General features: G+C 60.9%; 4 protein-coding genes across 8 annotated transcripts; 2 read left to right on the forward strand and 2 right to left on the reverse strand.

Moving 5' to 3' along the window:
* The first annotated feature begins 521 nt into the window (after positions 1-521).
* On the forward strand, positions 522-12,402 carry GABPB2 (GA binding protein transcription factor subunit beta 2). The gene is given in 10 exon segments (XM_030473991.1): positions 522-1,710; positions 1,964-2,103; positions 3,006-3,015; positions 3,018-3,172; positions 3,308-3,502; positions 3,800-3,950; positions 6,491-6,604; positions 7,933-8,118; positions 9,510-9,643; positions 10,413-12,402. Coding segments are annotated over 9 exon segments (1,305 nt in total). The 5' UTR covers positions 522-1,710; positions 1,964-1,995; the 3' UTR covers positions 10,665-12,402.
* Positions 12,403-14,563: 2,161 nt separating this feature from the next.
* Positions 14,564-21,574, reverse strand: SEMA6C (semaphorin 6C). Of its 2 annotated transcripts, none has more exons than XM_030473924.1 (17): positions 21,415-21,574; positions 21,219-21,333; positions 20,607-20,664; positions 20,470-20,526; positions 19,912-20,013; positions 19,593-19,683; positions 19,389-19,511; positions 19,108-19,196; positions 18,777-18,904; positions 18,275-18,406; positions 18,028-18,183; positions 17,543-17,761; positions 16,769-16,906; positions 16,602-16,679; positions 16,422-16,477; positions 16,155-16,202; positions 14,564-15,749 (listed from the first exon to the last, which is right to left on the reverse strand). In XM_030473924.1, exons 1-17 carry the CDS (start codon positions 21,527-21,529, stop codon positions 14,956-14,958), a joined length of 2,499 nt encoding a protein of 832 aa, XP_030329784.1. In that variant the 5' UTR covers positions 21,530-21,574; the 3' UTR covers positions 14,564-14,955. The 2 variants fall into 2 exon arrangements, with proteins under 2 accessions (XP_030329784.1, XP_030329783.1); XM_030473923.1 differs by having other exon boundaries at positions 18,777-18,994.
* Positions 21,575-23,064: 1,490 nt separating this feature from the next.
* Positions 23,065-24,769, reverse strand: LYSMD1 (LysM domain containing 1). Of its 3 annotated transcripts, none has more exons than XR_003989689.1 (4): positions 24,315-24,742; positions 23,764-24,026; positions 23,400-23,635; positions 23,065-23,338 (listed from the first exon to the last, which is right to left on the reverse strand). XR_003989689.1 is itself a non-coding variant. In XM_030474061.1 (4 exons), the coding sequence occupies exons 1-3, from the start codon at positions 24,411-24,413 to the stop codon at positions 23,491-23,493; spliced, it is 507 nt and encodes a 168-aa protein (XP_030329921.1). In that variant the 5' UTR covers positions 24,414-24,742; the 3' UTR covers positions 23,065-23,338; positions 23,467-23,490. The 3 variants fall into 3 exon arrangements, 2 of the variants coding, with proteins under 2 accessions (XP_030329921.1, XP_030329919.1); XM_030474061.1 differs by having other exon boundaries at positions 23,467-23,635; XM_030474059.1 differs by having other exon boundaries at positions 23,065-23,635; positions 24,315-24,769.
* A 69-nt stretch (positions 24,770-24,838) lies between these two features.
* SCNM1 (sodium channel modifier 1) lies at positions 24,839-27,386 on the forward strand. 2 transcript variants are annotated; one of them, XM_030474044.1, is made up of 8 exons: positions 24,839-24,939; positions 25,488-25,558; positions 25,641-25,729; positions 25,805-25,903; positions 25,989-26,083; positions 26,192-26,337; positions 26,413-26,545; positions 26,617-27,386. In XM_030474044.1, the coding sequence occupies exons 1-8, from the start codon at positions 24,889-24,891 to the stop codon at positions 26,659-26,661; spliced, it is 729 nt and encodes a 242-aa protein (XP_030329904.1). In that variant the 5' UTR covers positions 24,839-24,888; the 3' UTR covers positions 26,662-27,386. The 2 variants fall into 2 exon arrangements, with proteins under 2 accessions (XP_030329904.1, XP_030329901.1); XM_030474041.1 differs by having other exon boundaries at positions 25,805-25,887.
* The last annotated feature ends 20 nt before the right edge of the window (positions 27,387-27,406 follow it).

Genomic DNA, 27,406 nt, shown 5'->3' on the forward strand with positions numbered 1-27,406 from the left:
CCGCCCGGTACCGTCCGTCACAGAGCGAGGGAAGGCGCAATCCCGGAGAGACCGCCCCGGCGGCGGACTCTTTTGTGTTAGCGGTGAGGTATCCTTCCGCCTGCGCCTTGCTTCCTCATCGGCCATTTTGTGCGGCCGCGGCGGGAGGGGCGGGAACAGCCGCTAAGGGGAGGGGGGGGGGGAGCGCGGGGGCGGTGCAGCGCGGCGCGACAGCCGCGTGCCTGGGGGGGGCTCGAGCGCTGAGTGAGTGGGACCGGGGTGGGGGGAGTGGGTTTGGGGGGGTCGGTTTTGGGGGTCGGAGGAGGGAGCAGCCGTGTGAGGAGCCCGTTTGGAGGCGATGGCAACGGGCGGGAGGGGGTCCCGGGGGTCCCGTGTGGGAGCGGCGCAGGGGCGGGGGGAGCAGGAGGGGTGCTGGGGGGGGGGGGGCCCGGAGCTGGGGCGGGGAAGGGGGCTCCTGTCCCCGATGGGGGAGCCGGGGGGGCTCGAGGCAGGTCTGCAGCGCTCAGGGGGGGTCAGGGTCAGTCCGAGCGGCGGAACGCTGCACATAAACCCGGCTTGAATCCTCCCTGGAAGCATCCGCAGGGTGACAGAGGGTCAGCACGGAGCGAGCGCTGGTTTCTGTCCGTGACCCAGCTTCTTCCTTCCCCAAACGCGGCCAGGCTGGGACACTCCGGCCTCGCAAGTGCGAGAGCTGGGGGTTCACTTTGCTCGGCGCAAAGCGCCCAAAAGACAGGCAAGTGTTTTCAGCGTGAGCCAGGAGCGAGAACCTGCCCAGTGCCACAAGGAGAACACATCAAACACAAACCACACTGGGACGTCCTGAAGGGCAGCGGGGCTGCGGTAGTCAAATGTGTGCATTGTAGATGCATCGAGGTCCTGATTGCAGGGGAAATACCAAGTAACTGCTCTGGGCTCTTGGCTTCCGAGGCTCGGGTGTTGCAATGTGGGAGCTGCACACTCAGAAGAAGCGAGAAGTCCAAGTTATGAAGTGATTGATGTCTGTGGAGGGAGGTGCTGGTACAGGAGGCTCAGGGGTGAGGTTTGCTCTTTGGCTTCACTGTGAAGGGCTTGTGCTGCTGCTGACTGCTTCTGGTCGCTGAAGGCAGGCTGGGATGGTTCTGTGAAAGAAGAAGAAATACAAAAATGGAGCTTTGCAACTAGTTCAGAGAACAGTAATTGAAGGGGAAACGAGTGAGTTGCCAGTCTCAGTTGCTGGGGTCGCTGTAATGCTGGTCGGCACGGTGCCTGTTTGCTCAGGCATTCGTTTGTAGCCGCTTGCTAATGCTGCACATGAGTTAGTGGCGAGACTTTAAAGTCAGTCTTTGGCTGGCCTGGCACACCAGCACAACCCCATCCTTGAAAAGCTGCTGCACTTCACTTTTTCCATGCTTATGTTTTATATAGCTTGGAATAAATAGTTGTGCTATCGCCTGGTACCCTGAGCATAGATCCTTTTGTGACCTTGAACAAATCCCTGGAGTTACCAGGGTTTGGTTTATCCTTTACAGGGATAGTTCCCCTGTGCTTAGTTGTTAGTGCTGGGGTCAGAGAGAGCGTCTTGGGGATTAAATCACGTTCTTGAAGCGCTTTAACACTCCTAAAGGCGGTGTGCAAGGCACGTGCCCAGCTTTGCTGCTGCTCTTACAGGTTCTGCTCTTGGAACTGGATCCACATGGGCAAGTCGTCGTGTCCATGCAAGGCACTGTTGAGGTAAGCAGGGTTTTGTGGGAGCTCTGGGGACTCGGGGTGCCTGACCCGTTTGCTGGCCCTGCCTGCTCTGGAAGGCCACAGAACTGGAAAATAGGATGAATATTTATGCCTGTTTATTGATAGTTTTCGTGCTGGTTCTGGGTGGGACGGTGGCGTGTCCGGATGGGCCGTGGTTGTACAGCGCTTTGAAAAGACATGCCTGTGCCTCACTGCTTTTTGTCTGTTGGGTTTCCCTTTCTTGCTTCTCAAGCAGCTTCCAGCAGCCACCGGTTCCCATGTGTGAAGATGTCCTTAGTGGACCTGGGCAAGAGGCTGCTGGAAGCAGCTCGCAAAGGCGAAGATGCCGAAGTGCGGAAGCTGATGGCGAGCGGCGCTCCCTTCACCACTGACTGGGTCCGTGCCGGGGCTGGCTGCGGGTGCGCTCTGCAGGGCTGAACCTCAAGGGTACAGGTGTGGGTTGGAGCATAAAACCAGAGCGGAGATGGGCAGATAATGTGTCTCAGAGCAGATTCCAGATAAAGCACTTTAAGGCCTCCCTCAGGCAAAGATGAATTGATGTTTGCGTACAGACTGATCTCTGCCTAATGCAAAGAGCACAGTCACAAGCACCGTGTTGTCCCAGCAGCAAGGTGTATAAGGTTTGATGCTTTAAGAAATGCAATTCCCAGCAGCTGAGATAAATGATGAGTCAAGTCAAATTAGACCTGTTAAACCTCTCAGTAATGAGAAGTTCTTTTAAGAATGTTTTATTTAAATGTTTAAACTCTCGGTCAAGAAACTCATCTTTGGTTCGTGGGGTTTTCTTTTGTTTCCATAAAACCCGAAAACTCCAAAACCAAACCAGCCCATCCTGGGTTGGAAAGGGAATAAGAGCTTTAATGAAAACGAAGAGTAATAGTTGGATAAACAGCGGACAAGATCATAGTGAAGAAGCCATCAGTAGCCATTTTCCATCACTAATACCTGTAATTCCCTAATTTACTGCTCTGTTCATGCTTTGTGAGAGGAAGGAATTACCTGGACCAAGAGGTAGCAAAGCTATTGTAATACTGCCCTTTTCTCAAAGAAGAAACTAACAGCACATCAAATTATCAGATAATGTAGGGATTCCTAAAAAGCTTAACGTTTGTCAGGAAAATTATGGGCTGTGCAACCCGCTGTTTAGAAGCGGAGGGAAAAAAGTTCATTTCTTCCAGAAACTTTGGCATTTAATGAGTGACACGTGCACGTGGTGATTTCTGTGCCTGGCCCCTCTTGCTGTGAAGCAGCAAGAACTTCTCTGACTTGCCCCGCAGCTCGGGACGTCGCGCTGCACCTCGCTGCCCAGCATGGCCACTACTCAACGGCCGAAGTTCTCCTCCGAGCCGGTGTGAGCAGAGATGCCCGAACAAAAGTGGACCGGACGCCGCTGCACATGGCCGCGGCCGACGGGCACACGCACATTGTCGAGCTGCTCATTAAGGTAAGCGCGGGAAGTCAGGTCTAACTTTAAGGCTGGTCTAAATCACCTTTGGATTTGCTGACCCTGTTTAAACACTAGTGCAGGCACTACCTTGAAGGAGGCAGCACGCAGACAAGCGATGCTGATTTCTTTCAGAACGGGGCTGATGTGAACGCCAAAGACATGCTGAAAATGACGGCTTTGCACTGGGCAGCGGAGCACGACCACCGCGACATCGTGGAGCTGCTCCTCAGGCACGGAGCGGATGTCCATGCTTCCAGCAAGTTCGATAAGTCAGCTTTTGATATTGCTTTGGACAAGAACAATCCAGAGACTCTGGTAATGCTGCAGGTAGGTCGAGGAGGGAGACTTGGTGGTGATTCTCTGACCCACAGCTGTATCTGCGATAGAGTGTTTGATGGGATTGATCTCTGTTTGCTGATGAGGTTTGTTCTTCATCAGCTTCTGCTTGCCTCTAGGAGCCAGTGGGTGATAGGGGTTTGTTTCCATGCATCTTGTGTGCTCGTAGTGTAAGTTGCCAAGTTTAGGTGGAGTTTGGTCACAGCATCTGCCTCTAAAATGCTTCGAGGATGCTAAACACCAGAGAAAGCGTGCCGAACGCAGGCCTGAGCCCGCTCTCTTCCCCAGGAAGCGATGCAGAGCCAGGTGAACACTCATCCAGAGAGAACGAATCCCATCACCAACACCGTGACTCTCACCTCCCCGTTTCTTCTCACGCCAGGTGAGGTTCTTGACCTCACTGGTCTCGTCTCTTCAGCAAGTGCCAAAACCACCTCAGGTAAGGTTTTATGTGACCTTGAGGGGGGAGTCTTGAAATAAGCTCCTAAGGCTGCTTACCAGCAGAGGGCAGATGGTCATTTGGTGGAGGAAAAGTGAAAAGTAGCCAAACACACCCAGCTACTGCTTCCTGCCTCGGAGTGGTTTTGCCCTCAAGGGTAACAAAGCAGATTTGGAGCTGATGGAAGTCAAGGTGGTTCCTCTGTGAGTGGCAGAGCTGTGCTGAGCCCAGCTGTGGGGCCACTCCGTGTCTGCTACAGGCAGCAGAGCTTCAGAAGTTCGATTTGGCTGATTGCAACAGAGGAAAAATGAGAACTATTGCCTGTGCCAGAGCCTGGGCACTGCAGAGCAGCCGGGGAGCTTTTTTCTGTACTGCTGACAAGAGTTGAGTGAATGTTTTGCCATGTATAAACATCGAGTAAGGAAATCGCACCATAAGCAGGTCTGTAGGATACGTGTATTACTCCTTAGTTCTTCTGTCCCACGTGTTAGATGGAAATAATTAGGCTCCTCATTGTTCTGTGAGCCTTATTTTGGTGGGGAGAACACTTCGAAGGCCGAGTGCTGAATTCTTTAGGTGTAATTCCAGTTTTCATAATAACTCTTCAAGTGGTTTTTCTGTATTTGGGGAAATCCAAACGATTGTTTCTTTTCAGTCGCAAGGAGGCTACTAAATACAAGTTTTGTGAAGCTATTTGGCCTCATCCTGCAAACACTTCTGCATGTGAGTAATTCTTGGCTTAGTGGGACTGTTCACATGCGTGGATGTTTGCTTGTCAGCTAGAGAGTGCTTTTAAAGTTCTGGATCCTGGTGTTGTGCAGTCCCAGCCAGACCCCAGGCCTGTGCCTGGCCATGAAGACTTCAGCAACGCTCCAGACTTGCTCTCAAAGCTTTTGGGGCTGCTCACAGCACTGACAAACCCTGATGTAGAAGGGAAGAATGAACCCGAAGTGTTCCTCTAGCACCTGTGAGGAAAACGCAGAGTGACTGGTGCACAGCATCTTCAGGCAAGGATGTTCCACAAACTCAAGGGCACATAAAACTTGGAGTTTTGTGCCCCAGATGATGCTCTTGCCACGATCAGCATCACTGTCTCTGCACATGGAGCAGGCTGTGCCTGGAAGCCAGGTAGGAGGCAGAGGCTCTGCTGATTTACAGCTTAAACACACTCACAGCCTCTTGAGACCTTCTCCTGGTGCAAATGCAGCCCTTTAGTTGAAATAATTCTTTTTTTTCCCCCTATTTCCTCCACCCCTTTGATGTGGCAACCCATCCTGTCCGCTCCCTGCCTCGCTTTCACTGGGCTGAGCTGGGCGGTCGCTCTCACTCCCTTGCATCCATCCCCAGCGGGCAGCGCTGCAGGTGAGCTCTTGGAGCTGGCCTTGCAAATCCCCAGCTCTCACTGCTCCCTGGGTATCCTGCAATGTCATCACCTCCTGCAGTGCCCGAGCTTATTGGCCACGTGTGGCTGCACTGAAATACCCTGGGTTTCCCCCCCACAACACTGCCAGCACCAGTAAGAGGCAACCAGCTTGGAAACAGCCGCTGTCTCCTGCTCTAAGAGGTGTCTTTAGCTGGTCTGAAGAAGCTGGTCTGAAGAAATGTGGTTACAAGCTGCTGCAGACACTCATTAGGCCTGTGCCCACAGCCTTTTGAAAGTATCCTTCTTAGCAAATAAGTCCCTTGATAGAAAACCTTTGTAAAACCAGGAGCTGGTGAGAGAGAATAGGTTGCAAGGGTTAAGGCAGGGGGACTTTGTATGAACTTCCCGTTGTGTGCTTCTAATCTGTTTATCTACGCTGGCAGCGAGGTACAGGATCTCTGTTTTGTTTTGTTTCAGGAGGAATTGTGGGTTGTATGCACTGAGTTTGCGCCCGTTTAGTTAATTTCCTGCCCCATTCTTATGAAGTCTGCCTTTGAATAGGGATTACTGTGGTCAATTGGAGGAAGAAACATTGTTTTTTGGAACCCAGAAGACTTGTTTATCTCATTCAGATCAATACCCCATTGCAGTAACCACGGTCTTTCCGTACTGAATGCGAGAGGGGAGGAAGAACTGTACCTGCATGCTCAGTCCATTCAGATCCAGCAGCATGTGCAGCCAGTTCTGTGTCTGACCAAAACGCTCCGTAACCGACTGGTGCTAAAACGTTTGGCCCACGAAGTAACGCTGAGGAGACGTGGAGGCTTCCCCATTGAGGAGGAACATGGGTGCTGTGATCTCTTTAATGTGTTCCTTGGGGTTTGCAGGGCTGGAGGTTGCAGTACACCACCAAGCCAGCTCCTTACATGTGTAGCAACTGTTGTAAAGGACTCACAGTGGGTACAGCCTGTTCCAAAGTAGAGGCCAAGCCCTTGTTACAGTTAGTTATAGGAGAGGCACCTCTCGTGGAAAGCTGTCTGTACCACTTCCCTGTTTCCACTGCCCACTGGGAGCCTGGGAAGTACTGCAGAGCTGGTGCGTGGGGCGCTGGATGTCGCGGTTGTCGCGTTATTCCCGTCGGGATAGGGCAGGTCCTGGCAGTCCTGTTTCCCAGCAGGTGATTCCCTTGGCTCCACGCTGCACTTTGCCAACTCACCGACCTCGGTGCTCGCCACGCTCGCAGCCCTGGCCCAGGGGTCGGCACCGCTCGCCAGCTCGGGCAGAGCCCCAGGTAGGGCAAACCGCGCCGGCGCCCCGCCAGTTGGTGTAGCCAGAATCCTGGGAGGAAATCCAAGACATGGAAGTGATTTTTGTCTTTTATTCAGGGTAAAGAAGAGACGACGATAAACATTTGTGAAGCAGTGCGTTAATTTGGGGCTTGCTTTGTTTGTTTCATCCCAGTTAGAATGTAATTAAAACCCCAGCAACTGTTATCAATAGCAGTAAGTTCATTTTCATTAGCCTGCGTGTGCGAGCCTGGTGCTCTTGACAGGCTTTAACAGTTACAGATATTAAAACAAAAAGTAAGAAACCAACAAAAAAGCACCACGAAACAACATGGGTTCACTTTAAGGTGTAAATGGAGATAAATGTTGGTTTAGAAGGAATTGTCTGAGATGGTTTCTGGCCCAGTTTCATAAACCGTTGGTTGTCAGCAAATGTTTTGAGTCTCTTGAAGTTCTGGTAACTACTTCTTAGGGAAAGGTTTGGGTGGGTTTTGGGGGGGGGGTGTTTAATGATCTTTTATATTTGCAGAGTGTAATGTTTGACCTTTAACTTCAGATTCAGGAACTTGATAACGTTTATATAGTCCTTTCACCTTAACATTCAGTTCTTTTCCCCAAAGCCAAGTGTTTTTCCTAAAACCTAGAGAGGAGCAATTTCACTTGAAGCTGCTGGTGCCACCCCACTGTTCCTTGACCCGTGGTGCTGAGTGCTTTCCTCCACAGGGCGCCTGCGTAGCAGGTTGGATCCCGCTCCCTGCGCTTGCAGCTCACCCTGGGAGCAGGATGCAGCCCAGGCTTTGCAATCCTCATTAGTTGTGTGAGCCATAAGTCACACAGAAGGGGGTGCCAGGAAGTTGAACCTCTCTGCAGCCATCCAGCCAAGCTAAACAGCCTCCTCGTGGTTGCTTTGGCCGTGCTGGTGTGGATGGGGCTCTTGGGGCAGTTTTTGCCTGTGGTTTGTCTTCATTAGAGCTGGGGGAAGGGTCCCGGAAGGAAGCTTCCCAGAGCCAGCTCTGCTTAACAGCTGCCTCCAGCTGCAGGCTTTTTGATTGAACCAACATGCTCGTGTGCTAGTGCTCATTAATTGACACCACAAAGTGCTGGCTTTACTCTAGAAGACTTGTTTTGCCTTAGGTGTAGCAGGTTTTATTTTCTTTCCCCTCTAAGATTCGCTCTGCGTCCAGGCTGGTTTTCATAAGCAGGCATCCCAGCAGTCCCACGCTCCTGCTTGAGCTTTCCCACCAGCCTTCAGTTTGTATTCCAGGAAGAGAGAAGGAAACACTGACTTTTCTTCTTCTTCTTTCTTGTGTTTGGCACTTGCTCCTTTCCCAAGGTAAGCCAGAGGAAGCCGCGGAAGCAGGTTCTGCCGGTTGTGCCACACAACACGTGCTTGGCAGCGGAGGGCAGCGCATCATCGCCATCGTGTCGGACAGCATTCCCCTGGGCAGCCTGCAGACAGCCCTCCCCAGCAGCAGCCTCAGCCAGCCCTTCATCCTGAGCGTGCAGGATGGGCAGCAAGGTAAGGAGCACCGAGGGTTCCCTTTAAAAGGAGTAATAAAAGGGTTCGCTGCTGCCTGTGAGCCCCGGAAGGCTGGTGGGATCCAGCTTGTGAGCGCTGTGGGGTAACAAGTCTGTGCTGCCTGCTGGGCTCCAGGAGGGGTTAAAAACATCTGCGTGGCTGACATGAGCGGCAGAGCTTGCGTGAGGCCTCTTTGTAGCTTAAGTTTGTAGCTTAATATTTCAGTCTTTGCATTAAACCCAAACAACGTCAGTAGGATGTTGCCGGCCAAGTCAGCCGCTGTCCCTTCTGCAGCCGGCCAAGGACAAGTCCTTCATCGTGTGGCAGACTTCCCAGTGTGGGAGGAAATCAGCCTGCAGATGCAACAACAACCTGTTACCTTTAGCAATCACTCCCTCGTTCTTGTGGAACTTCATCTTAGGCCACTAATATCAGCTTAAACCCACCTTTTCCCCCATAACGCTGGTCCCATTGCTTAGGGCAATGTAATCTACAGGTTTTACAAGGCAAATGTAGAGTGTTCAGTAAAGCAGGGCAGAGCTCCAGGGTGCTCATACAGTGAGGTTTTGTCTCCTCAAGGGATGTAATTCATCAGCCTTGACTGCTACTGACAATTCTTTTAGCATGTCCTAGGGATACTCCATGATTTGGATGAGCATTGGTGCAGCAAAAGAGGATTAGGAAGCAGAGCAGCTCTCCCGTGAGGTGTGTGCAGTGCTGCAATGCAAGATGGGTTACAGCAGTTCTGTTCATGGACTTCACGAGTGAAGAACAGTTTTCTGAAGCTGTTAATGATTCAGAGTTAATTGCCAAACACAAGAAGGAATCCCTGGCTTGTAACCCATTCTTGGTCTAAGGAAGAAACAGGGAGACCTGTTCAGCGCTACCTTCAGTAGCTCATGTGGTGCCTTTCTCCTCCTTGGCTGGATGAATTCTTGCTACTGGCTTCCTAAAGTGAAACCCCATGTTTGCAGGTTGAAAATGGTTTTGTTCTCTAGGGTATTTGTGCCTCTTGCACGTGTTTAAAGCGGATTCAGAGCTTAACATGGGACTGTGCACTGGGAATTTTCAGGGAGAGCTTTCTCTTCCTCGTGCTTAGCCTGTCTCAGCATCAGAATGATAGTTTTAACCTCACGTATTTTTTAAGATGCAAATATTTGGCTTTGGATTCTGCCAGCCCCGTTGCAGTGAAACATTTGGGTATTTCAGAGGCCTGAGTAAAGGTAACTGGAAACCTGGTCCAGAGGTTCCCTCCTCTCCAGGAAGACTTCGGCGTCGCTGATGCTCTGGTCCCTTTTCCTCCAGGCCCATGCAGATGCGCTGACTTTGGGGAAGCAGCTGCACCAGAGCCTGTCCTGCAGTGGATAACTTGTCACCTTTTGGTTTTCCAGTGTTAGGTGTACCTGCTGGTCAGGTTGCAGAAGAGGCTGCTGTTGAAGACAGAGATTACACAGAAGAGGAGGAGCAGCCGGTGGCCAAGAAGCAAAGAGTGGAACAAAACGCGTATGACTCGGGAGAAGACAAGGTAGATGTTCCTGCTTGTAGCTTTGATCGCTGTCATCTCCTGGGGGTTCCTCTGCTGCGCTGAGGATGTTGGGCTGCTCTGCCAGAGCCATCTCGGAACAGAAGCGAGCTGTGTCCTGCCTGGCTGGGCCCAGCCAGGGCTCTCCAACAGGCTCTGCCCAGAGGTTCCCTGCTCTGCCTGTGCTGGCAATGAACATGTGATGAGAGGAGCGATTCTCAGCCAAGCCCAGGCAGGAGGCAAAGAGCCACCTGAACCACTTGTCACCCCTTTGCCTGTGCTGAAGCTCCAGCTCGGTTTGTTAGATGAACTGAGATGATTTAGGGTTTCCTGTAGAAGCCCTCCCCATGGGCTGGCTGTAAACCAGGCCTCAGCTCTTCATAAAGCAGCAGGAATGACTCTCCCATCACTCTGTTGGGAGGAAGAGCATTTTGCTCAGTTGCCTCTCAGCTTCTCAGCACTTTATTCAGACCTTTATTTCTCTTACATCTGGGTTGCACCCCCTTCCAACCTTTGAAATTCATCACAGTGAGCTCATGTGTAACTTCCCAGCCCACCTCCCTGCACACTGCACAGGCAATGAGCAGCTAGTTTGTGCCTTCCCATGTCCCAGTTGCCCCTGGTGAGCAAACCAGTTGACTGGAGCTCAACCCAGGTGTGTTTCTAGCACTGCCGAGCAGTTCTGTAGCTGTTGGGGTGCTCGCACCCCCCATTCCCTTCGTGTCACAGGTTGTGCCTCCACCATGGGCTCTCTCAACTGTGTTTTCTGTAGGGCAGCGTGGAAAGGGAAGTGCTGCAGCAGCAGTTGCAGGAGGCGAACCGGCAGGCTCAGGAGTATCGCAGCCAGCTGGTGAGGAAGGAGCAGGAGGCAGCGGGGTGCCGGCTGAAGCTGGCGGCCATGGGCGGGCTCGGGCAGCTCGCCCAGCTTGACCCCCTTGTGGTAACCTCAGCAGACATCAAGGAATCCGTGTTGTCCGTGCTGGAAACAGCTCAGTCGACTGATACCGCCGTGGAAACCTCCTAATCCTGGGGTTTCTAAAGGAAAACAACGGGGTTGCCTTTGTTAAATAAGGTGCTGTTGGCAGCCGTCGGTGTGTGCAGAGAGCTCGTGTCAAAGCCACCCCATCGCCAGGGGCAGGAGCTTCTGCAGCCACTTGCAACGTAACTCTGCTTTCAGCACGGTGCCAAAGGTGCTTTTAAAGCTTCCCCTGGAGAAACTGGAAGCTTTTTAACAACGTTTTAACCGGCGAGTGACCTGACGGCTTACTCTGTGGTGTCAATACCTGCATTGTTGGGGAGGGGGAAGGAAAAACCTCCTTGCCAAAGCAGCTGGTATTAGCTCTCAGCTGCCTGGAAACTAGAGCACTGAAAACAGCCTTTCTGGAATAATCCGAGGTGTTCGCTCCCTTCTGTGAAGTCGAGTGACCAGATCGGGACCTTCAGTAAAAGCAGTCTCTTGGGGTGTTGCTTTAAAAACCTTCGGAGGTGTGGAAGGGATTTCCCCTTTCAGCCAGGAAGGGAATTCCATGGGTTTTTCTGCCAAACCCACGAATCTGAGCTTTTGGATTGAGGCAACCTTCAATGCAAGAGTAAAGGCAGGGGTGAATGTCAGCCGGAGCGTCAGGGAACGCGACGCTTCCCCCTCTTTCTTTCTTTCAGGGACAGTTCAGGGGAGTCCTTTGACCCCTTCACAGCCTAAAGGGATCACCAAAAAAGTGCCTCCTAAATTTTAGGGTATTTGTCAAATGTTCTGTTTGATGCTTGGGTAGCGTTGACTGATTATATGTGCAGAACTCTGCTGCTGCTCAGAGCTTGGGTGAGGAGCCGTCCCTGCAGACACACACGTCACCTTTTTACTGAACAGTTTTTAAGGGAACTAAAGCCCTTTTTAAGAAGCACCTGATCTTGTTGCCAAAATATTCCTGCCTTGTTTGCTCTTTGCAGGCCTGTTTAGCGCAGGGAGCTCTTTAGCCCGGCAGATTGTGGGCTTCAAAAGCCGGGAAGTGATGGGAAGGGCCCAGAGTAACCCCGTGGAGCTCGCTCAGGGGTGCTCATCAAGTGAAGTTTAGGAAAACACCACAAAGAACTGGAGGTTGGAAAGAATCCCATGGCACGAGCTAAAGGTTCCAAGGGTGAAGAGGGGTTTGCAGCAGCGAGGCCACGGCCCTGCCTGCTCTGAGAGTGGCTTCTTGCAGCAGGATGAAACCCCTCACTCTTCTGGCCCCTCATTGCTTTGGGGGTTCATTTTTATGGGGGTTTTGTTCCCATTTTGGAACCACTCTCAGGGTTCAAGGTAATCATTTGTTTTCCCAGTCCTTGCATTGCCTTTGTCCCTGTTACTTCCAAGGGTGTTGGGCTAAGAGTGGTTTTCTCTTGGTTCTCTTTGTTAATGCTGCTTTGCCAATAGATCAGTCCATATCCCGACGTCGGCGATGGAGTCCGGACTGATGAGTTCGGAAAGGTTCTGAAGGAATTCCGTCACGGCTCTGGAGGAATTACTCACCCCAAGAGGAAACTGCTTTTCCCCCTAAAACCAGTGTGTTGCTGGCAGTTGGGCCTGAAGGGAAGGCAGGATGTGCCCAAATCCCATCTTCAGCAGCGTTCCACCATCGGGCTCTCCAGCCAGTGGTGGGAGACGGGGGTGTCCGACCCTGTTGTCATAAAGCTTTGTGAGACTGGAGGGTTGGGAGGATCCAAGTGCATTTATTTATAACCCGTGTAGCTCTATTTATAAACAAGACTTTTTATATCTTTGTTCTGAAGAAGGCTTTAATAATTATTTTTTATGAATGAGTGTTTGGAGATATTTGGGGTTCCTGCTCACCGATCACATCAGCGGGTCCTTGCTCACCTCAGACATGCAGTGAGTTGGTTTGTTCCCCAGAACATCAACAATTGGGGTCTGTTTGAACTCAAAATCTGCGTCGGAGGGTGCACGTTGGTATTAAAGTAAATCCAGGGAGGTTCTTCCAAGCCTGGAAGCGTTTATGGATGCAAAGGGACCTGTCAGCCTTTACCTTCTGCCTGAAATCTGTGCTTATTGCTGATAAATTTGAGGTGCTCAGCAGCTGTGTATAAGCACTGTGTTTATATACAGCCTATAGACATATGTATATAAGCCTTCAGCTGTCCTGCAGTTCTCAGCTACTTCCATCCTTCTCCTGAAGAAGGTGAGTTGTCCCAAAAAGTCCCTGCAGCTGAGAAGCAGACTTGCCCTTCAGAAGAGGAGGAGAAAAACCCCAAACCAGCACCAGAAAACCCCCGTGGCACTTCCACTAACGGGATTTGCTTTATAGAGTTGGAACAAATAAAGCTGACCGTGTTCTCACTGCTTCGCCGTGGTGGGGGGAATCACACGGCTGGTTTGTGTTTAAAACATAAACAGGTTCCGAACAAGGATGAGGAGAATCCGCTCTCCACCCAGCGTTTAGAAAGAATTTAAACCTGGCTGTCCCCTCTGCTCCTCCACTGAAGGGATTTGGAGCTTTTTAAGCCCAGACCAGCAGTTTTGTGTTAGGTGCGTGGTCAGCCAGGGCTGTTTCGAGCGGGTAAACAGCCTCCCACCAGCGCCCGGGGCCACATTCTGCTGCGTCAGGGGTTTTGTGGCCCACGCCTCCTGCATCCCCGCGCTGCTTCCACTGCGAGCGCAGGGTCTGGGGAGGTGAAAGGCTACAAACCCTCTTGGCTCCCCAAGGGCAGAGCACGCAGCTCCCCTCTGCCCACAGCTCCAGCCCAGCCTCCCCTGTGCTCCAAGCTCGGGCTCACGGCCCCTGCTCGGGTGCGTGCTTCTGCGGGTGGGAGGATCCCAGCGCGTGTCCTGGGGCTGCTGATGCAGGAGTCGTGCTCTTCAGATGAATGCAGGTTGTTTCTTCTCGGCGGAGGAGGTGGCGTGGTGCTGACTGAACCAGTTTGGACACATATCATGGAATCACAGAGGGGTTTGGGTTGAAGGGAGCTTAAAGCTCATCCAGCTCCAGCCCCCTGCCACGGGCAGGGACACCTTCCACTAGAGCAGGTTGCTCCAAGCCCCTGTGTCCAACCTGGCCTTGAACACTGCCAGGGATGGGGCAGCCACAGCTTCTCTGGGCACCCTGTGCCAGGGTCCCACCACCCTCGTGGTGAACTTTTCCTACTGTCTAGTCTGAATCTCCCCTCTTAGTTTGAACCTGCTCCCCCTTGTCAAAAGCCCCACTCCTGCTTTCTTGTCAGCCCCTTTAGGTGCTGGAAGGTCTGTCCTGAGCCTTAAGACCTGCTGTAAGGTCTCCCCTGAGCATTTCCCTCTCGTTCACAGTCACCAGCTCCAAACAGTTCCCATCAGAAGCAGGGTGTTGTGAATGGGATGGGGATGAGCAGAGGAGGTCACGGGAGCACGAACCGAACCACTGAAGGACATTAACACCCCGGGGGGGTCCAGCTGAGCGTGGCGCGGGTCCCTGGGGCTTTCCCATCCCCGCTCCCACCCGCCCCAGTGCCCACGGGACCGTTCTGCTGCCAAATCGGATTATTTCTTTAATCGTGCCTTTATCAGCCCGTTTCGCCCGTGCCAGGCGCGGCGCTGGCTCTTTAGCACAGAAGAAACTGCTGCTGCACAGCAGCCCCGTCAGCGCTGTGACGAGGAGCCCCCGTGCTGGGCACCCCTTTCCTACGGAGGGAAAACGTTTGGAAACGCAGAAATTTCGACGTTTATACTATTTTTTGGGGTGGGTTGTGCTACGTTTTGTAATAAAATACCACAACGCGTGAGCAGGCTCCTTTACCCCTGGGGGCAGCCCTTTAATGTGCCACCAGCTCCGCAGGGACAGCCCAGGGCCACCAGCCTGGACCCCCCCCAGCCCGTCCCCAAGGTGGGGTCAGGGGGCTGGTGGCACCTCCCCACCCCACACTCATCCCGTCCCCCCGCACAGAGCCAGGCGGGCACCAGCGTGGGAGCGACGTGGCTTTAATCAGCGTGGTCAGTGCGGGGCCCAGCCCGGGTCCTACACAGTAGGACGAGCCGAGCTCTGGTGTTGGGGGGGGGGGGGGCGGCCCCCCCCCATACCCAAAGCAGCAAATAAATTAGAAAGGATCAAAAACACCCACCCAAAACAGACACAAAAGCCCTTGGAGGGGAGGACGTGGGGACCCTCCTCACGCCGGGCTGAGAGATGGGGCTGGCTCAGGGTTGTCACCCCGTCACTTTGGGGACCCTCATCACCCTGGTGGGGGCCAGCCTGGGGGCACGGGGACCCTCATGGCTCAGGGACCCTGCCACCCAGAGCCCCCCACAGGAGGGGTGTCCCAGGGGTGCTGGGCACCAGGATGTCCCTGGGGGGGCCTCAGGGCCGCCCGGGGGCTGCCGGCACGTGCAGGGGCTTGGGCAGCACGGGGGGCTTCAGGGAGAAGGAGCGCTCCAGCGCACCGGGCCGGGGGCCCCAGGGCGGCCCCCCCGGGCCCCCCAGCGAGTGCATGCGGGTGAGCCCCCGGGCCAGGCCAGGGGGTCTCATGGGCAGCCCCCCCTCCAGAGAGTGTCTCTGTGCCAGGGGCTGCCGGGGCGGGGGGGGGCTGTCGGGGGGCACGTCCAGCCGCTGGGGTGCGCGGTCATGGGGGGCCAGGGGCAGGCTGGAGAAGGGGGCACCCGGCTGGACCCGGTTGGCGAAGGAGTTGGCGCCCGGGGGGGTCACCGGCCACCCCGAGCCCCCCACCCCATGCAGCCGCTGCAGTAGCTCCTCCAGGGGGGCCTTGGGTGGGGGGCCCGGGCCCGGGGGCTCCAGGCACCCCGGGGTGCCAAGATGGGTGGCCTGGCTGCGCCGCGGCTCCGCCGCCCGCTCCTGGGGCGCCGTGGTGGGTGTCTGCAGCGCGGCCTCGGGGGGGGGCGGCTCAGGGGGGTCCCGCAGGTCCCCGGCCCCGCCCTGGGGCGGCAGCAGGGGGTAGAGGCGGGGGGCAGGCGGCTGGGCCGGGGGCCGCGGGGCGCTGGGGAGCTCCGGGGGTCGCTTGGGCTCGGCGGGGCGGCGGCAGGAGGCCGACAGCAGCGCGGCAGCGAGGGCGCCCAGGGCGAAGGCCCCCAGCACGCAGCCCACCAGCACCGGCACCGGCACCGTCGCCGCGGCCCCCAGCCCGGGCTGATGCACCCCTGCGGGAGCACCCGTCAGCACACGGAGCCTGGCCCCCAGCCCGGCCACCCCCGGGGGCCCTCCTCATCTCTGGGGTCCCTTCCTTGTCCCTAGGGTCCCCCCACCCCATGTCCCCCTCCTGTCCCCGGGGTCCCCCGCCCTGGGTCTCTCTCCTGTTCCTGGGGTCACTCCTGTTCTCTAGGATGTTTCTCCCATCCCCAGGGTGCCTGCCAGTCTCCGGGGGTCCCTTCCTAGTCCCTGTGGGCCCCTCTATCTCAGGGTCCTTCCCTGGTCCTTGGGGTCCCTCCAGTCCCCCCCCCCGCACCCTCTCCTATCCCATGGGTGCCTCCTAGTCCCTGGGTCCCTCCATGGTTCCCTGGGTGCCTCCCAATCGGTGCCTGGGGGACAGACGGGGTGTTACTGACCATGGGCTACGTCCCTGTCCCCGTCACTGTCCCCTGCAGCTGGTGGATCTGTGAGAGCAGACGGGGGTCAGGCCAGGACACCCACATCCCCCCCCCATATCCTCCACATCCTCCAGTGTCACCCATGTGCCCCAGGGCCCTCTGTGCCACCCGGGTGCCACCTTCATCGCACCATGACCTCATGTCCCCAGAAGTCCCCATGATGTCTCCGCATCTCCCCATGTCCCCAGTGTCACCCGTATCACGCGTGTTCCCCGCACACTTCACCTTGGCAGGTCCCAGTAACTCCGGGGGATCCCTCCATGTCCTGCGTGAAGCTGCTCCTGGGGCGTACGGGAATGGGGGAACATCACCCACTGCCCCCAGTGTCCCCACCCCATGAGGAAGGGACCCAGAGATCGGGGTGTCAGGGAGCCCCCAGGGAAAGCCGCCGCAGGGGACACTCACGGAAGGTCCTCGGAGAAGGGGACGCAGCCCGCGGGAGGCAGCCAGACGCAGTAGGGGTCCCGGGCAGCCAGGCAGCTCCTGCGCAGGGGGACCCGGGCAGGGGGTGCTGGAGCCGCCCTCGCACGTCCCTGTGCCCCCCCCGTGCACGAGTGTGCCCCCCGGCTCACCTGCGGCAGGCGCCGTGCTGGGCGCAGCGGCTCAGGGGCACACGCACCAGGCACCCCGCGAAGGCCACGTAGAGCTCCTGGCCCGGCGAGTGCAGCTCCAGCCCCAGCACCCGGCTGGCACCGCGCGGTCCCCGGCACCTGCAGCCCCATAGCGCCCATCGTGACTGCACGCACAGCCCCACGGCACCCCGCAGCACCCATCAGCACCCTGCAGCCCCATGGCACCCCGCAGCCCCATGGCACCCCGCAGCACCCATCAGCACCCTGCAGCTCCATGGCACCCCGCAGCACCCATCAACATCCCGCAGCACCCATCAGCACCCTGCAGCCCCATGGCACCCCGCAGCACCCATCAGCACCCTGCAGCTCCATGGCACTCCGCAGCACCCATCAGCACCCTGCAGCTCCATGGCACCCGGCAGCCACCCATGGCACCCACAACACCTACATGAACTCATGGTACCCACCAACTCCCCAGGGCACCCATGTGGCCACCCCACAGCACCTATCAATACCCCACAGCACCCACATGACCCTCCAGCACCTGTACAGCACCCACACCACTGCTGCACCCATCAGCACTCTCTGCCTCCTAGCACCCATGGTGCCCACAAGCCCCCCAGCACCACCAGCACCCACAAAACCACAGTGCCCATGAGCCCCCCAGCACCCATGGCTCCAAAAGCCCCACAGCACAACCAGCACCCACAACCCCCTAGTGCCCATGAGCCCCCCAGCACCCACAGCCCCAGGCACCCATTGCCCGGCACTCACCGTGCGGGGTCATAGAGGCTGATCTCCTCCAGCAGCAGCGCCTCAGAGCCGGTGCCCCTGGTGTCACCAGGCTCCTGGACATTGCTGGGTGCTGGGGTGCCACTGGGGTGCTGCGCGGCCATCAGGACCTTCAGCACCCGCCCGTCCTCAGCACCCAGGAAGAGCACGGTCTGGTTCCTCCACGGCCCCGCGCCCGTGTCCACCGCCAGCCGGGTCAGCCTGTGCGCAGCACACCCGCCTTGCACGCTGCAGCTGCTCGCACGGGGGCCGTGCACACCCGCGCACGGGGGCTTCGCACGCTCCCCCCCGGCCTTGCACGCCCCTTGCACCAGCGGCCTCGTGCCGCCTCGCACAGCAGCCTTGCACAAGGGCGCTCCCCACCCTGCACCACCCAAAGGACCGGCCGCTCCCCCCCCTGCGCACCCGCACGCCGGTGGTGGCATCACACCGGCCACCCCCTGTCCCCACCAGCACCCATCGCGCACCTGGTGCCGGTGCGGGTGAAGAGGGGCCGCCCGCCCGCGGGTGCCACGGCCCCGTGCAGCAGCGGGTGCTCCTTGGCGAAGGACAACGTCTCGTCAGGGAAGTCCCCGGAGGAGGTGACGCCGGTGGCCGGTCCCATCCCAGCGCAGCAGCCCGGCCTGCGGCACAGCCGGCGGGGGCACCATGGGGCAGCCGCTGCACCCTGGGGGGGGGAGGGGCCCAAGCGCCTGGGTGCGGGGTGGGGGGTACCTGGGTTGGGGCACCCTGTCCTCGGGTACTGGGGTCCAGGTGCCGGCGGCGCCGCGGGGCTCAGCGAAGGGGCCCTCAAACGCCCGCTCCATGTCCGCCAGGTAGAAGGCGCAGACGGCCGAGCCGGGGATGCTGCAGCGGTGGCAGGGGGTGGCACCAGTGCTGGGCACATCCCTGTCCCCTCCCGGGACCGCCAGGTCAGCCTTGGTTTGGCTTCAGACCCTCCACATCCCTGTTGGTCCGCTGTTTTGTCCCCGCACGCTATTCCCCCAGGTCTTTGCCCCTGTGTCCCGTCCCACTGTGTCCCCATGTGACTGCACCCCAATGTCCTCATCTGAGCGCACCCCCAAGTCACCATCGGCCCTGTCCTCATGGCTCTGTCCATGTCCCCCCATGGCCGCTCCCTTGCCCTTGTCCCCATCTTCCCTTGGGCACCCCATGTCCCTGTGCTCAGATCCTCCACGAGACCATGTCCCTGTGTCCCCCCGCCCCCCCATCGTGCCTGTTGGGCTGGGTGCCGAAGAGGGCGAGGACAGCGGGGCGCCCGTGCAGGGCCCGGGGGGGTGTCACTGCCTCCAGGACATCGAAGGAGAAGACCGTGTCCCCGGGGACAGCGCACTGCAGCCGCACCTTCAGGAAGGAGGTCCAGCGCCGCTCCAGCACCCGCGGGGAGCCGCCGCGGTCATTGCGGCACACGCGGGCCACCCGCGCCACCAGCACCTGCGCCAGCACCGCCGGGCGTCAGCGCCGGTGCCTCCGGCTGGGCCCCGGGAGCAGGAACCAGCGCGTGGCCAGACCCCCCCAGTGAGGTGTCCCCATGTCCCTGCGCCCACCTTGCCCATGGCGCTGAGCTCCACCGACACCTCCCTGAAGAAGAAGTAGACATAGGGGCCGTAGGGCAGCACCTGGACAAAGTGGGGCTCTGGGGGGGGCAGGAGGGCCATCAGCCCCCGCCTGTCCCTGTCCCCCACCCCTGTGCTCAGCACCTCCCCTGCCCCTCTGCCCCTGTACCCCCAGATCCCCGCTGCGCCCCCCACAGCCCCTCTACCCAGCCGAGCAGCTCCACCTCAGCCCCACACCCCCCCCCGCCGGCCCCTTCCCGGCAGCGGGGTACCCTGCAGCCAGCGGGAGCTGTACTTGAGGGTGCGCAGGGGGGGCCGCCCGGGGCTGAGGCTGCGGTAGATCACCGCATCGCTCGCCTGGAAGTCGGCCACCGTGGCGGAGTACAGGCTGCCGTCTGCGGGGGAGACACCAGCGTCAGCCCTGTGCCCCCCCCCCCCCGCGGGCAGCCCCGGCCCCCCCCCAGCCCGGCACCCACCGACAAAGAGGGCGACGATGCTCTGCTTGGCGTCGAAGGGGCACCGGGCCTGGCCGCTCACCTCCTCACCCTCCTGCGCCAGGCTGCTCACCTGGGGAGGGGCACGGCAGTGACAGCCCCCCCGTCGCACCCGCGCCCCAGCACGGAGCTGACGGGGACCCCCCCGCGCTCATCACACCCAGCAGGGGCTGAGCCCCCCCCGTTCATCATACCTGTGCTGCCCAGCGGGGGCCAGGATCCCGCACGCTCATCACGCCCCCCCTACACAACCCAGAACCGAGACCCCCCCCGCTCACGACACCCGCGCCCGGACCCCCACCTGGTAGGTGCGGCAGAGGGGGCTGAAGGCGTTGGTGCCGCAGGCCAGGAGGGTGCCGGCGTCGCGGGGCACCAGCACCCTGATGTAGTTGTGGCACTCATCCTGCGCAGAGGCAGGTGGGGACACAGGGGCCCCCGGCGTCACCACCTTCCCCTGTGCTGAGCCCCCCGCTCGCCCCCATCCCTTGTATCCCCCATATTCTGCACCCCCAGACCCCCATACATGTACCCTTACACACCTTTATCCCCATACCCCTGCACCATGTACCCCACACTTCCATACCTTGCACCTCCATACCCTGCACCCCCATTCCATGCACTACCACACCCCCACATGCTGTGCCCCCAAAGCCTGTACCCCCATAACCCCATACCTCTGTACCCTCGTACCACGTACCCCCCTACCATGTCCCCCTGTACCTCCACACCCCCGTGCCTCTGCACCATGTCTACCTGTACCCCCCAAGCCCAGCACCCCACAACCCCCCAACACACACCCCACACCCTGCGCCCCTCTGACCCTGTAACCCCCCACGCCCTGCACCCCGCACCCCCGTACCTGCAGCCGGCCCCGCATGGCGCAGTTTGCCCTGTCCCGTGTTTCCCAGGTGAGGTGCTGCTGGGCCAGACGGGGGGGTGGGCTCGGGGACCCCAACCCCCCCGTATCCCCAGGGAGGGGGTCCCCAGCCCCCTTACCCGCTCAGGGTACAGTGTCCCCTTGTCCTGCCCCAGGTCGAAGGCATAGATGTGGTCCCTGGCGGGGAGGGCGTGAGTGTGCGAGGGGACACAGGGACACGTGCCGTGCACAAGCACAAGGGGACGCGCGGGGGCCATGGGAAGGAACACGGGGGCACAAGCGTGCACAAGTGTACACAAGCGTGCACAAGCACACACCCGTTTGCACAAGCTTGCAGAAGCAAACAAGTCTCCAGCAATACAATCACGCGTGAACAAGCACGCACGAGCTTGCACAACCACAAACATGTACACGCGTGCACAAGCATGCACAAGCACATATAAGTATGCACAAGCTAGTGCAAGCACACACAAGCGCAGACGAGCACGCAGAAAGCACGCAGGAGCTTGCACAAGCACAGGCGAGGATGTACGAGCATACACAAGCGCACACGAGCTTGCACAACCACGTACAAGCACAACCAAACACAAGCACACAGATGGAAGCCGAGCTTGCACACGCACCCACGAGCTTGTACAAGCAGGGAAGCACACACGAGCGTGCACAAGGACACACGAGCGTGCACAAGGACACACGAGCGCGCACAGATACGAGCGTGCGGCCCCGCTCACCGGGCAGCAACGAAGAGGGTGCCGTTGAGGCGCAGCATGCGCTGGAAGTCAAGGCCGAGCTGGGCCGTGGCGTTGTCCCCCCGAAGGCCGCCGAAGCGGGGGTAGGCGGCGGTGGCTGCGGGGACAGGGGGGTGCGGTGACACCCCGCCAGCCCCCCACGGCCCGGGCACCCTCGTCCCTGGCACCCGCCGCTCACCTGCCAGCCCCACGGTGCTGCGCGCCACCAGGTCCCGCGGGAAGGGCTGCGCCGCCCCCCGGGGGGGCCCGGGGCCGAGGAGGAGCAGGAGGAAAGGCAGCGGGAGCCCCGGCATCGCCGCGGGCGCCTGCAGTGGATGCAGGGCTGAAGGGGGCTCCCCCCGGGCTGATCTCGGCGGGGGAATCTGAGCCACCGGGGGGTGGGTTTGGGGGGGGGGGGGCACAGGGCAGCTCTGGGGATGGGGGGACGCGGGGACGCGCACCCCGAGCGCAGGGACGGGATTCCTCGTGCCTTCTCCCAGTGCCCTCCCCGCGGGGGTCCCAGTGCTCCCACTTCAGTGCCGCTGTATCCCCATCCTAGCGCCCCCAGGGCCCCCTCCCCACGGTCCCAGTGCCCCCATTTCAGTGTCCCTGCCCCTGTGCCCCCGTCCCCGTGCTGCCCGTGCCGCGGGAGCTGCTGCCAGCAGCACCGGGACACCTCACACGGACAAGCGTGTGCAGCAGGGCACGGCCGTGCACCCCCCCCAGCCCCGCACAGCGCCCCAAGCACACCCCGAAACACCCCACAGCACCTCGAGTACCCCCCCCAGCACTCGTAAGACCCCCCCCATCTACACCCCAACGACACCCCGCGCGGCACAAGCCCCTCCCGCCCCGACCCCTCCGCGCTCGGTACCGGCTCCGCGCCCCGAGCGGTCCCGAGCGGACCCGAACAGCCCCGAGCGGCTCCGCCCCGGAACGGGCCGGGACCGGCCGGCAGCCGGAGCGGGGCCGGGGGCGGGACCGGGCACCTCCGTGGGACGCGTGTCCCGTCCGTCCCCCCCCCGCCCCGCCACCGGAGGCCACCCTATAGATAGGCGTTAATCCCCGTTAATGAGATGATCCTCATTAGCTGCAGAGGGCTGCTTGCACACGCGTGTGCACAAGCGCCCAGCGCCCAGCCCCGCGTGCTGGTGCACGGCCGGGCCCATGTGCAGTGACCCTTGCACAAGAGCGTGCAGTGGGGCTGTCACCTCTTGTGTCCCGCCTCCCCCCCCCCCCCCCCCGAGCGGGGAACCTGCCCCTTCACCAGCGTGTGGCTCTTTGCACACACGTGTGCACTTGGCCCAGTGCGGACTGGGAGCTACTGGGAGCTACTGGGAGCACTGAGCTCCCCCATGTGCCACTCAGGCTCCTGTCCTCAACTGTCACCGGCCTCCCCCAGGGGGACAGAGGGACCCTGGGGACATCCTGGGTGGGGGGTTAGGTGGCCCTGGGGAACCCTGAGGAGACCCCTGAGGCTCTGGTGGGTCCCGGGGGGGGGGGCCCCAAGGGTGCGGGCACAGGGTGACACCTGGTGGCACTGCGTGGTGTGGCACCTAGATCCCCTGGGTGACCTGGGGGGTGGATGGTGACCCGAGTGGGTGCCTGCAGCCCCAGGGGCATGACTGTGTCCCTGAGGGGTGACAGCATCCCCAGGGGGTGACCAAGTCCCCAGCAAGGTGACATTGTCCCCAGGGTGGAGTCCATGTCCCAAACGGGGTTACCACGTTCCTAAGGAGTTAACTGTGCCCCCATATCCCTGGGAGGGTGGGCAATCATGTCCCCAGGGGGGTGACCGTGTCCCCAGGGGGTTGTGATGGAGTCGCCGGGTGTGACAAACAGGCAGAACCAGGTGACAGTGCTCCATTTTATTTACAGGCTCTCGGGGTGGGAGGTGGCTGTCCCCATCCCCACGGGGGTCCGGGCACTGGCATTGGGATCCCACCCTCCCAAAGCCACCCCTGAGAGCAAAGACGTACAAATAAATACAACCAGAAGGAAAACGTCAGCTGGTAAATCTTGTCCAGTACCACCCAGTAGCTCCCAGTACCATCTCCCAGTAGTCCCGCAAGAAGGCTGGCTCTGCAATTAGGGGCTGGGTGTCCCTGCAGCAGGAAAGGTCCCTTGAAAGAGAGAGGCAGAGGACACCATGTCCCACCCCTCCCCAGATCCCTGTGTCCCCACCCCTATCTGCGGCAGGGGCTGGGTGCTGGGGGTGTCCCGGGATCCCCGTCACCACGGGAGTCACGACCTCACAGCCTCGGTGTCCCCAGCATCACAGCGTGAAGATCTCGTCCTCGGCGTCGCGGAGGGCGGCTGCCCGGGGGGTCCTGGTGAGGGGCCGGGGGCCGAGGCGGGGGCCCCGGGAGGCGGCTGGGCCCCCGGCATCCGGGCTCTGCGTGCCTTCGACCTCGGCTGTGCTGCAGGGGATGCAGCGGGGTGGCACTGAGGGGTGCCCCTGCCCCCTGCCCACCCACCCCCCCCCCCCCCGCACGTCCCAAAAGACCCCATTTTTCCCCAGCAGGGGTGGCGGGGTGGGCGTGCTCACCCAGTGCTGCCGGCGCGGAGCCGCTGCGCCGCCACCGCCTTGGAGCGCCCGATCTCAGCATCAAGCTGCTGCAAGAAATCGGTGGCCGAGAGGTCATGGCGGGCCATGGCGGGGGCGGCCGGGGCACCCCCCGAAGGGACGGGCACGTCCTTGTCCTCGGGGCAGGGTCCCCTCGGCTGCCCAGGCACAGGGATGAGCAGGGTGGGCTTGAGGAAGATGGTGTCCGAGGTGTAGAGGCGGTTGGCGCGCTTGATCTGCTCCATCTGCCAGGGACGGGCCGGGGGCAGGATGAGACGGGAACGGGGACAAGAGCGGGGACAGGATAAGGGTGGGGACGGGGACAGGGACAAGAATGGGATGAGAACAGAGGGATGGGGACACGGGATGGGGACACGGACAGCGCGCAGGACGGAGGGTGGGCAGGGATGGCCTTGTGGGGCTGCGGGGGGACCCGGGGGTCGTCCTGCCCCCTCTGCTCCCCCTGCCCCACACCGCCCCACGGCACCCCGGGACCCCTCGCCCCCCTGTTGCCCCACGGCACCCCCGCTCACCGTCACCCCGTAGCGCAGCGCCAGCCCCGGCAGCGTGTCCCCGGGCTCCAGGCGGTGCTCCCGAGCGGAGGCTCCCGCTCCCCCGCTCTCCGCCGCCATGGCCGGACGGCCCCGCTCAGCCCCCGCTCCCACCGGCGCGGGGGCTCATGCGAACAGCCCCGGCCCGGGCGGGGTCCTGCCGGGGACCCGCCGCTCCGGCCGCCGCTCCCACCGGGCGCCCACCGGGGAAGCCACAGACGCCATGGCCCGGCCCGGCCGGCCCCGCGGGGGCCTCTGGGACTTGCAGTTCGGGACGCAGCGGGGGGACTCCGCCGGCCCCTCGGGCAGCGGCGCCGCTGCCCTCACCCGTGCCCCGGGGCCCTCCCGCTCCCCCCGGGCTGCGATCCCCCCGGTCCAGCGGCCCCGGGAGGGGTGACCCCGCTCCCCGACCCCCGCGGGGGAGGCGCCTCGGAACTACAACTCCCGTCATGCCGCGGGGCCGCGGCCGCCCCTGCGCGGAGCCCGCCGGGAGAAGACCCCCGGAAGCGGGGCGGCGGGACGGAGGTTCCCATAGCAACCGCGGGCCGGCGCCGCCATGTCCTTCAAGCGGGAAGGCGACGACCCCGCGCAGCTCGGGGTGCTGCAGGTGCGGCCCGGCACCCCCCGGAACCCCCCGGCACCACCGGCACCCCCCGGCATCCCCCCCGGCATCCCCCTGGCACCCCCCGGCATCCCCCTCGGCACCCCCCCTGCCCCCCCGGCACCCCTCTGCATCCCCCGGCTCTCCCCCGGCACCCCCCCCGGCACCCCCGCCACCCCCCGGAACCCCCAACCCAGCCGCAGCCGCCCCCCATACCCCCCCCACCCCGCTTCGACCCTTTGCCCCAACCCCGTTCACGGTTCCCCCCCCCCAGCGCTCCAAAACACCCTCCTCGGCCCAGGCTGCTCCCCCCAAACTGCCCCTTCCCCTCCTTCAGCCTCCCCCTGTCCCCAAACCGCCCCCCCCCCGCCCAGCCCCGACGCCCCAATTCTCGCACCTGCCCCCCCCCCGCTCCTTCAGAAGGGGGTCTCCGGGTGCCGGGGCCCCAGGGGACGGGGCTGGTTCCCTGTGTGGAGCTGGGGCAGAGCCTGCTCCAGCAGCAGGCGTTGCAGTGGGGCGAGCGCTCATGCCGTCCCCACCACGGTGTCACCCAGAAGCGGCGCGTCGCAGACCTGTTGGCCAACTACATCCCCGAGGAGGAGGCCCTGCTGCTGAGGAGCGGGAGGTGAGTGAGCCCCCCCCCCAAATACAGCCCCCCCCAGCTGCAGCGGGGTCCTTACCGCAGCTCCCCCCCCCGCCCCGCACAGGTATGCCTGCATGGTGTGCGCCCACCGCCCCGTCTTCGACACGCTGGACGTGCTCACCGTCCACAGGGCTGGCAAGAAGCACATGAGCAGTAAGTGGGGGGCCTGCGGTGGGGCGGGGGAGGCCGAGCAAGCACGTGTCCCCCCCCCTCTTTTCTCTCTTTCAGGTCTGCAGCGCTTCTATGGTAGGAAGTGCTCGCTCCAGGGCACGGCGCAGGAGCTGGAGCACAAGGAAGAGGTGCGGGCAGAGGTGGGTGCACGCAGAGGTGGGTGCACACAGAGGTGGGTGCAGGCAACCCTTATTTAGACCCCCCAGGCAGGCCCCTCCTGAGCTCTGTCTCCTCTCCCCAGGGCTCCCCGGCCCCGCTGCTGGCACGGACAAGGAGGATCGCCCAGAGCGCTCTGCTGAAAGCAGCTCCCTACAGCAGCTGCTGCCGGAGGCCGGGGTGAGGCCTTTGCTTGCGCTGCTGGAGCAGGGGGGAAAGCCCTGGGCTGTGCCCTCGCTGCTGTTGGGCACTCGCGGGACAAGGTCCTGACTCCTTCTCCCATCGCAGGCTGGAGGGAAGCAGCTCACGAGCTGGTGTCACCCGGATGGGGCCAAGTGCTGCGCCGATGCTGCCAGAGCCAGCGCGGAAGGAGGAGGAAGCTGTTGTCGCCAGCACTGCAGCCGTGCTGCCGGGGCATCGTGGTGGGCAAGCGGGTAAGAGCCAGGCGGTGGCTGCGGGAGGTGGCCCCCGGCTCTGCGGGTCCCCACAGCCCCTCTCTGCCCTCCCAGACTCACCGGAGGTGACACCAGCCCCGACGCAGCAAAGCCGCAAAAGAAAAGCCTCCTCATCGGCCCTGGGGCAGCCCAAAGCCCTCAGCCCCGCGAGGCGCCAGGCCCTGGAGCAGTACCTGAGGCTGCGGAGGTGAGTCCCGGCCCCGCGGGCCCTGCGGAACCCGGCAGCGAGGAGCTGCCTCTCACCGTGTCCGTCCCCAGCGCCGGCTGGATCCGGGACCGCGCCGGCAAGTGGGTGAAGGATGAGAACGCCGAGTTCGACTCTGACGAGGAGGAGCCGCCCCTCGCGCTGCTGCCGGCCTGAGCCCCCCCTGCCCCAGCGCTCCCCACGGGCACGGGCCCCCCGCGCTGCCCCTCGCCATCGGAGAGGACAGAGGTGGCGGAGCCGCTGCGGCGGCTCCTGGGCACGGGTAGTGTGGGGAGTCCAAGTGCTTTGCTCTCATGGGGTGCTCAACCCGGTGCCTTTTCAGGGTGCCCCCACCCTGGCCGGAGCCCCGCAGGCGCTGCCAACCTAGATGTGGGGTTTGGCCTGTCCCTGACCCGTGTCACGCTCATTTTCTCACATGCTGGCAGCTGCCTGTGGGTCATGGCCTTTCGGGGTGGCAGCGCTGGGTTCACCCCCCTCCCCAGCCCCAGCAGCTGTCCCAGTGCTTCGGGAAGTGCCAGCACACGCTGCCCTCCCCCTACCTCAGTGCCCTCCCCCTTTCCTGCCAGGTTTTGGGTGTCTGCTCGTGCTCCCACATCAGGGTGCACCATTGGGACTGTCCTTCACGGGGCTGTGCTCTGAGCTGGCGTCCACATCCCTGGCACAGCACCCACCCCCCCCCCCCCAATGGTCTCTGCGGGTGCTGGGGGCGGGTCCTGTCCCTGGGGGTTTCCCTGGCACCGCTGCCCAGGGTGATGTTAGCCCTGGGCACCGGGATGTACCCGCTCGCTCAGCTCGTGTCTATAAAAATAGGTGGTGGAACCTATAAATAGACCCTGTGTGTGT

Source organism: Strigops habroptila, chromosome 22 (assembly GCF_004027225.2).
Source record: "Strigops habroptila isolate Jane chromosome 22, bStrHab1.2.pri, whole genome shotgun sequence".
NCBI classification, from domain to species: domain Eukaryota; kingdom Metazoa; phylum Chordata; class Aves; order Psittaciformes; family Psittacidae; genus Strigops; species Strigops habroptila.